The sequence below is a fragment of the Saimiri boliviensis genome, chromosome 5, assembly GCF_048565385.1.
Source record: "Saimiri boliviensis isolate mSaiBol1 chromosome 5, mSaiBol1.pri, whole genome shotgun sequence".
Lineage (NCBI taxonomy): Eukaryota > Metazoa > Chordata > Mammalia > Primates > Cebidae > Saimiri > Saimiri boliviensis.
The window spans coordinates 129,410,911-129,421,010 of NC_133453.1; the positions used below are offsets into that span (position 1 = coordinate 129,410,911).

The 10,100-nt window shown below is 43.4% G+C and overlaps 1 protein-coding gene across 1 annotated transcript in view; it reads right to left on the reverse strand.

Moving 5' to 3' along the window:
* Positions 1-9,790, reverse strand: part of PDE8A (phosphodiesterase 8A) — a 153,755-nt gene extending 143,965 nt beyond the window's left edge. The window contains exon 1 of the mRNA XM_010350074.3: positions 9,446-9,790. Within this exon, the coding sequence (XP_010348376.3) occupies positions 9,446-9,652 (207 nt within the window). The 5' untranslated portion in view covers positions 9,653-9,790. The remainder of the gene's footprint in view (positions 1-9,445) is intronic.
* Positions 9,791-10,100: the final 310 nt, after the last annotated feature.

Below are 10,100 nucleotides of genomic sequence, written 5' to 3' on the forward strand. Positions count from 1 at the left end.
ATGGGTTTCCCTAGCACTTGAACTAATTTACGCTTCTACCTAATGTTGAGCAGTTCCTGAAACTACTGCCAGTCTTTTAAATGTCTGTCAATTTGATGGGTATAAAATGTTATTTCATTGTGGGTTTAATTTGCATTTCCCCAATGAGGTTGAACATCTTTTCATACAGTTATTAGCTATTTGATTTTCTCTCATTGCCATGTCTGTCCCAACCTTTTCCAATTTTTCAACTGGGCTGTTGTTCTCTTAGTGACTTTTAGGAGTTCTTTGAGTACTAATCCTTTATTAGTGTTATGCATTGCAAATATCTCCTTCCAGTCTGTAACTTTCCTTTTCACTCTCTTCTAAAGAGAAGTTCTTTATTTTAATGTAGTTGAATTTATTAACCATTTCCTTTATGTGAATGCCTTGTGTAACTTGCTTAATCAGTCCTTCCCTACCCAGAGGTCATGATGATGTTTATACTTCCTTTTAATTAAAAAGTCTTAAAATTAAAACCTTAAAAAGAAAGTAATACAGTAAATGAACAATAAGCACACGGAAAAAGTACTCAAAATCATTAGCCATCAAGGAAATACAAATCAAAACCACAATGAGATACCACTGCACAGCCACCAGAACGGCTAAAATTAAAATGCTGATTAACACCGAATGATGGGAAGGATGTAGAGGAACTGAACTTTTATTATACGTGCTGGCCTGAGTGTAATACTAGATCACTATTTTGGGAAAAGGTCAAGCAGTTTCTTAAAAAGCTACACATATACAGCTGGGTGCGGTGGCTCACACCTGTAATACCAGCACTTTGGGAGGCCAAGGCAGGCAGATCACCTGAGGTTGGGAGTTCAAGACCAGCCTGAATCATAGCTTATAAATGTTGTTAGTAGAGACATGAAGAAACCCCAACTCTACTAAAAACACAAAATTAGCCAGGCGTGGTGGTGCATGCCTGTAACCCCAGCTACTCAGGAGCCTGAGGCAGGAGAATGACTTGAACCCAGCAGGCAGAGGTTACACCATTGCACTCCAGCCTGGGTAACAAGAGTGAAACTCCGTCAAAAAAAAAAAAAGTTACACAAGTTACACATATACCTATCCTATGACCCAGCAATTCCACTTCTTGGTATTTAACCAAGAGGAACGAAAGCATAGGTCCACAAAATAATTTATATTAGACTATTCATAGTAGCTTTAGTCACAATAGCCAAAAATTAGAAACAGCCCTAGCATCCATCAACAAAAGAATGGATAAGTGAATTGTGGTTTATTCATATAACAGACTACTTTAATTAGAAAAAAGAACAAACTACTGACTCATACAGCATAGAAGAATCTCAAAAACATTATGCTGAGTGAAATAAGCCTTACAAGAAAAGAATAACCTAGACTTTAAGGTTATATTTATATGAAATCTAGAAGAGGCAAGAATAACGTATAATGAAAAAAATTCAGAACAGTGGTTGTTGGTGGCTGAGGGTAAGAACAGAGAAGGAGTACAATAAAACTTTTGGGACTAATTATAATCTTTCATAATTCTGTATCTTGATAATCAAGATTTGTAGTACACGGGCATATACATTTGTCATATCTCATGAATGGTATGCATAAAATTTATACATTTTACTTTATGTCATTTTATATTTTTAAAAAGTAAACTTTGAATTTATTTAATTTTGAATTTTTTTTGAGATGAGGTCTTGCTATATTGCCTAGGCTGATCTCAAACATCTGGGCTCACGTAATCCTTCTGCCTCAGTTCTTAAGCAGATGGGACTACAGGCATGTGCTACCATGCCCAAAGTTCACATTTTGAGCTGTAGTACTTGATATGCATAATGAAGTGTTTAGGGGTTGAGTATACCAATGTGTGGAACTTACTTTGAAATGAATCCAAAAATAAAATGGGTTGATGGATGGATAAAGGAGTAGATAGATAATGATAAAGCAAATACAGAAAAGTGTTAACTGCAGAATCCTGATGGCAGGCATATGAGTGCCTAATTCTCCCAACTTGGCTCTATGAAAATTTTCACAATGAAATAATGGAGAAAAACCAAACTATATTAAAAATGAGATCTGCTTTAAAAAAACATATATTTGAACCAAGTTTGCCTTTCAGAAAGGTTCTCATAAAAAAATGATCAATCCTACATGTGATAGTGTCCTGAAGTTCACAAAACACTTGGACACAGATTATTTTAATCTATCCTCACCAGAACCCAGATATTCTAGCCTCATTCTGTACTTAAGAAAACTCAGGGCCGGGCGCGGTGGCTCAAGCCTGTAGTCCCAGCACTTTGGGAGGCCGAGGCGGGTGGATCACGAGGTCAAGAGATCCCGGTCAACACGGTGAAACCCCGTCTCTACTAAAAATACAAAAAATTAGCTGGGCATGGTGGCGCGTGCCTGTAATCCCAGCTACTCAGGAGGCTGAGGCAGGAGAATTGCCTGAACCCAGGAGGCGGAGGTTGCGGTGAGCCGAGATCGCGCCATTGCACTCCAGCCTGGGTAACAAGAGTGAAACTCCGTCTCAAAAAAAAAGAAAACTCAGAATCAGGAGTTGCCAAATATCACTTAGCCAATGCCTGATGGAGCTGGACCCAAAACACACATCTTCTGGCTGCTCCTCCTATAGTCTTTTAACACCTCACTAGGGAGCTGCCATCAACTCTGAACATTTGAAGACAACATGGCAACTGTTGATGTGCCACCAGCCCTTTGGGTTATCCTTAAGCAAAGTAAGAAGAAGTGAAGCAGCTGCTTTACTCACTAACAGGACATGAAAGGGAGAACACAGACAGTGAAAGAGGATGATTCGAGAAGGCAAAGATGTATTTCCAACCAAGACAGAATAAAAGTACTGGCAAGGCCCCCCATCCCAAATTCTTTGAGGTCACCCTCGAAGTTTTGGGAAATGTGTAACATCCTTTCTGTCTGTGGATGGGTAAACTCCATATGGTGCCTGTAGCTAAGACATGCAATACAAACTTGTCACAACAGCTCTCTGACATAATATTCCACCACTCTTTACCAAACAGAGCACAACAAAGGCAGAACAGAAGGATGGGACCCAGGAACATTGCTCAACCCTAACTCAACCAAAATTAGTGGCAAAAGCTTTACTAATCACCCCACAGATTAATCACTGGCTTAAGGGTACTTTAGCTTTCTGTTAAAACACAGAACACACCCCAACAATTGTTGTTAAATCTAAACAAGGTGAGACAGACTCATGGAACATGAATAAAAGCCCTTTCAGCCTTAGAGACTGTTGTACTTACGCAAATATTTACTGAGTGTACCAAGCACTTTGGAAACTATAATGAAACTAGGACACAGTGCTTGCCCTCAAGCAGCCTATAATCCGGCAGAAGAATAGTCTCACAGGGACGCAGGGGCAAGTCCCAAGGGCAGAGAAAAAAGTGCAAGCCAACCAGGAGCTCAAGGAAGCTTTCAGGTGGGCCTGGAATAACTCTGAGAGGATAGGTATAGGTAGCACTGGTGGGGGAACAGCACTCTAGGCAAAGGTCAATGGAAAGAACCAGCTCCTGGGGAATTCTTGGTAAGGCAGGCTGCCTGTAACCTGAGCAGGAGAAAGGGGAAAGGAAAAAAACCCCCAAGGGATGCCCTCCCAACTCATTTCAGACAGCAAAGAGGGCAGATCAAAGGGCGTCACAAAATAGTTGGCTTCAGGAGTTAACTGGGACAGGGCTGAAGATGACTTCAACTTCCTCAAACACAGGAACCTAAGGTAGGGCTGTAACCAACTTCCTCAGTAAGTTGAGACTTCAAAATCCTGATAACGCAGATTCAGGATGCCTGCTTGACCTGTGAAATCTGTAGCTTAGCAGAAGACCAAAGAATGGGAAAAGCAATGCACATAGCTAGTTAACAGAGAGTAACAACTTAGGAGGTGAGAGCAGGACCAGAAGATTTGAATCTCAGCTTAAATGCACGCCTTTGGGCAAGTTTCTAACCTTTGGCGTCTTATCTGCAAAAGGGAAATGATACCTGCCACCTCACAGGGTTGAAAGGATTAAATAACATCTGTAAAGCATCTAATATGGTGCTTGTAAAACAGAGAGCATTCAAGAAAAGGTGGTTATTACTAACATGAATTTGCACTCTAAGAACTGCAGAGTCCATCACCTCCTACTGCCTGACTGTACTGAGAAACCAGGATGAAGCCACTGACCTTGGGTAAGACTAAGGGCTTACTCATGTCCTAAGCACTTTCCCCTCAGTTCTAATTTTTAAAAATATTCTGTCTTTAAGATTATTCTGAGATGTCTGCCTTACCCTGTGTCCTCATATCATGAACCTCCTCCTATTTAAAAACCCAATCCAAATGGGCAAGCTATCCAAGGGAAAACCAGTCTTAAGCCACTTAACAGGAAACATTTCTGCCAGAAGGGACCACAGGCCCTATCATAAACCCTGCCTTAGCAAGGTGAGGGTCAAAGCTGGTCAGGGACAGATTTCAGGTGACAGAATTATGACAACATCTATCTTAAGAATCACACTTAAAGTTATGGTGGCAATGACAGATAAGTTCTGAAAAACATATGAAATGTAAAGTATTTTGTGTATGTAAAAGGAATTCAAGACAAAAAAATGTTTAAAAAACTGGCCGCACATGGTGGGGCACACCTGAAGTCCCAGTTACTTGGGAGGCTGAGGGGGGGATAGCTTAAGCCGAGGAGCTCAAGGCTGCAATGAGCCATGGTTGTGCCACTGCACTTCAGCCTAGGTAAGAGAGCAAGGCCCTGTCTTGATGAATACACTTTGTAAGCTAGGAGCAGACAATGAATTTTATTCTATAGCTAAGTAACACTTTAAAACCACTAAACTTTAGTTGACTAACACGGCAAGAGTGGCCAGTTTTGTGCAGGAAGGTGGGCTAGCAGGAAAAAGCAAGGAGGGAGATGGAAGAGGGAGATGAGGTGATGAAAAGTAAGAGAAAAGAAGACGGAGGAAGTGAATGACAGAAGCAAAGGGAAACAGAGATGGACCAACTGGACAATGTCTGAGATTCTGAGTGAGTGCTGACAGCAGTAATACTCGATTAGAGTTTAGCGTGCAGCAGTACTACTATCACCTTGGCTGCACTAACCTTTAATTTTTTTTTTTTTTTGAGTCAGGGTTTCTGTCTGTTGCCCAGGCTGGAGTGCAGTGATGCAACCCTGGCTCATGACAGCCTGGAATTTCTTAGCTCAAGTGATCCTCCTGCCTCAACCTCTCAAGTATCTGGGACTAAGTATCTGTGCACCCCAAGTATCTATGCACCGCCATGCCCAGCTAATTTTTTTTATTTTTCGGTAGAGATGGAGTCTTGAGATGTTGTCCAAGCTGATCTCAAACTCCTGGGCTCTAGCAATCCTCCTGCCTTGCTTGGCCTCCCAAAGTGCTGGGGTTATAGACATGAACCATTGCACCCACCTCTTAAATCTTTCTTTATAGAGAAATCTACTCTGCTCGCCAGGGTAGAAATACATTATTCCCTGGGTACAGTGCTCTGAAGAGCAATAACCAGAGATTTCCACAAAACCAAATCCAAACTTCACAGCCTCTACTCTAGTTAAAACTGGTTTCTATTTCTACTTTCCATGGCTTAGGTGGATTTTCAACTTCTACACTGTAGTTCACAAAATTCTCTAATTCAACAAATGTTTATGGAAGGCCTACTGTGTGCCAGGCCTAGGGGATACAGCAGTAAACAAAACAAACATGACTGCCACCTCACAGAGCTGATTAGTGGGGGTGGGGGGAGCATCAGTCATTAGCAGTACAGTTGGTGTTTGCAAAAAGGAAGGTGAGGGGTGAGCATAGGGTCTCTTAACACTACATGCAAATCTTTCAAGGGCAACTTAAGTCCTGGATGGGTAAAAAAGAGGAAATGGGGTAAATCCAAAGACTGGCAAGAAAATATTTAAATGTTACAGTTAAAGCTCACACTGATTAAAAATAAACAAAACTCTAAGTGTTCAAACTGAACACAGCATTCATTATCCGTAACCACATAAACTTTAACTCCTGAAATGAATAAACAGCCAGGAAGTATTTTTAGTAATACTTAAATAAGTTCATACAGACAACACAGCCTAATGTATTACAAGATCTAAAGTAACTTTGGAATCATTAAGAAGCAAATTACATTCACTGAGTTTTACTGTTAAGTATATTTCTTGTACTTTGAATATTGGTATCTCACATAAAAAATCAGGTCTTAACATTTGGCCTGCCTGACATATAACTCAAGAAAAAGACTCCATAATCAAGCAAGTTTAGGAAATGTTGCACACTCGAAAAAACACTTGGAGACTCACAGATTGTTTTCAGAAATTAGGTTCTCTGACAAGTCCTGCATAAAAGAACTCTGCTGAACTTAGTCTGAGCCAATATTGGCCACATATCTCTTATCCCAAATGCTTGAGACCAGAAGTGTTTTGCATTTTGGATTTTTTTTTTTTTTTTTTTGGCTTTTGGAATATCTGCATTACATTTACCAGTTCAGCATCCTCTATCTGAAAATCTGAACTCCAAAATGCTCCAATGAGCACTCCCTTTGAGCATCATGTCAGCACTCAAAACAGACTTTGGAACATTTCTGATTAGGGATATTCAACCTGTGTTTCCCAAAACCTTACTAGACTACGGAACTCTTTTTTTTTTTTTTTTTTTTTTTTTTTTGAGACGGAGTTTCGCTCTTGTTACCCAGGCTGGAGTGCAATGGCGCGATCTCGGCTCACCGCAACCTCCGCCTCCTGGGTTCAAGCAATTCTCCTGCCTCAGCCTCCTGACTAGCTGGAATTACAGGCAAGCGCAACCATGCCCAGCTACTTTTTTGTGTTTTTAGTAGAGACGGGGTTTCACCATGTTGACCAGGATGGTCTCGATCTCTCGACCTCGTGATCCACCTGCCTCGGCCTCCCAAAGTGCTGGGATTACAGGCTTGAGCCACCGCGCCCGGCGCGGAACTCTTTTCTCGTACAATACTTATTAACAGTCCCCATATGCTCCCTGGAACACACGCAGGATACACTTTCACTCAGGGTATACACTGCTTAACCTGAAAATGCAATTAGTTATCAATCTCCCACACACACTGATAAACTGGTATTTACTAAATGCTACAGAACTATAAAAGCGTCCCCCAATGAATTTCTTATGGAAATTGACTTAAAGATACGCTGACTTACTGCATTTTTAATAAAGAAACTTTGTAATGAATTAAACTGCATCCTGAGATGTTCATATATAGAAACTAAAATTAATTTTATGATTTTGCTACATTACTATAAGTTTACCTTCTTCTCTAAACATGAATTTCCAGAGTACAATTAATACCTTAATTTAAAAGGATTCATTCCCTTAAAGAAAAAATACTAGACTAGAAAAAATGCTGACATTTACCTCCGCTCTATTATCTGACATACCTAAATGCAAAAATCTGTAAACGAGATGTGATATTAACACGTACAGTTCGTGAATAACAAGTATGGGACCATTATTTCTGTGGTTGTGGTGCTATAATTTACAATTTGACTTCTGCTCGGGAAATACTATTATTTTGAAATCTGTATAGGAGGCTATATGAAATCAAATTCCAATGACTGAAAAAGTTTCATCATTCCGCTAACAATTTTTTTAAAAAGTCAGTAAACATTTATTTATCACCTACTATGTGTATGCCACCAGGTTAGGCACTTTAAGGACGAATGTATTTTCTGGGCCTCCAACACAGGACAATGGTCTGCCAGTAGGGAAGAATGGTTGAAGTAGGTACTTATAAATTCAGGGACCTACAGACACTGTGATAGCGTAAGAGCAAGCAGCTGCTGCTGCACTGGGGAGGCTTACAAGACACCCAGGTGACTTTTAGGACACCCAGGCCACTACAAAAAAAAAAAAAAAAAAGCCTGCAAGAAAGACACAAGGGTGTCTTACTAAAAGGCCGACTTTGGTAATCTGAAAGTATCACATTAATGTGCAAAGTAACCAATGTTAGATTGGACTGAAAACCTGAAAGCTGTTAAAGTTTCCATATTCACCTGTGTAATGCTTTTTTAAAGCCAGTTAAGCAGGCTTAATGCTTAGCTTAACATTGATATTAAGAGCAGCTTGAGTTAACAAATCTAAACCATCAGAGGTTTCTTCAAAGAATCTATAGGAGAAAGAATTCAACTTCTGATAATCAGAACAAAGCTGGATTTTCACTTAGGGTATGAGAAGGGTAGGGAAATCACTTCAACTATGTTATGCAACACTGAAAAAGACTTTCCCCTTTCATACAGGAAAGTATCATGATGACTGCTAGAAATTTAAGACAAAGTACATCGAACTATATCCCTCAAACTTGGGATGTTCGGCAGTTCTCAGCAAGCAAGAAAAATCAAGAAAATTTTGCAAATTACTTTAAAAATCTGGTCGTGATGAGAGGGATGACAGCTAACAATCTGCAGCCTGGAATTTTTTTTTTTCTTTACTGCTTTAGTAAAATATAAACCATCCATACAAGTTGACAGAAATTTGGAATTTAATTAAAAAAAAAAAGAAACATAAACCAACGCATGAGTTCCAGCTTTAATCTGAAATCAGAAAACTGGAAAGCTGCAGCTGTGTGCCTTTATGACCACATTTTTCCTTTTCCTTTTTATCTTTCCTTTAGAAAACCTTAACAAAGACTAAGCCCAGAAACTTTGACAAAACATAAGCCAAGGCAGCATGCGCTAGAGATGACACGCAATGTAAAAAACAAAACCCCAAACAGTCACAAAATGTCCCAGTAAGTTTGCTTAAGAAAATACTAACTTTGTTCTCCTGAATGCCTCAAAAATCGCGTTTCACAGTATTTTCCAATTACACAAGCTTTAAATAGTCTGTATACTAATAAACATGGACCGCAAATACACGTGCAATGAAGCAAAGCTGATGTTCCAGATTACATTCTAATAGTCCCGAAGAAAATGGTAAACTGCAACCGCCTGTGCAAAGCTGACCAGGGGAAAAGAGTGGTGAGGCCAGTCGTCCTTCCCCTTCTACCACAGGAGAACAAAGTTCATACTGATTTAGCGTTGCAGGGGCGCGCTCGAGTATCATGGGGGTTTCCCTGGAACACCCGCTCATGGAGAGGAAATTGATGCAATCGCCTCCGTCAAGTTCACAGCTGGCCCCGCCGCTCCGGGCGTCGGATGTGTCCAAGGAACCGACGCCGCGGAGCAGGCGGCATCCTAAACACAACCCTATGAATCAGGGTCGCGGGATCGGGGTCAGTCCTCTCTGAACGCTGCCCGGCAAGGCGGTGGCTGGTGTCCGTCAAAGCCATCCAAAGCCGGATAAGAGGACACCGCGGCCCGGGGGGTACCCCGCCCGGCCCCTACGGGAAAGTTGCCGCCCGGCCGGGCCCGAATTTCAAGGCGGCCCCAGACTGCCCGGCGCTCCTTACCTTCTTGCCTCTGCCGTCGCGAGGCTCCGACTCCGCTAGGCCGGCGCCGCGGGTCCGGGACACGGGGGCCGTCTTCTGGCCCTGCGGGAGGTGCGGCCCGCCAGACGACAGCGGCGCTGCCGCGGGGCCAGGCGCGTCGTCGGCCTCCTTGCCGCCGTGGTGCGCCGCCCGGCTCTCGGAAACGTGGATGCTCGGGGCGCAGCCCATGCTGGCCGCGGCGCCGCAGACACGCTGGCGAGCAGCCGCGAACCGGTCAGCAAACGGCCCGCCCGGCGCCTCGGGGCCGCCGCGGGCGCCGTGTCATCGCCGCCTGGGCGGGCGGGCGGCGGCGAGCGCGGGTCTCGAGTCAGGAAGCGCGGCCGCCGCTTTTATCACGGTGAGGCCACTGCGGCGGCGGCGGCGGTGGGGAGGGGGCGCTGAGGCGGGTGGCGCGCCGCGGCCGCCCCTCCGAACATGCCCTTCCTGAGGCGGGAGCCGCCGGCCGCCTCCCTCACATCGCGGCGCTCTTTTCGGCCGCGCTTCCGGGGAAATACGGGGGAGGAGATTTGCGCTCTCCTTGCCCGGGAGCGGCTGAGTCCACGCCGCCCTCGCCACGCCGCCGTCGCCGAGCTGCGGCGCTACCCCCGAGGGAGGCGAGCTCCCAGCCGCGCCCGGC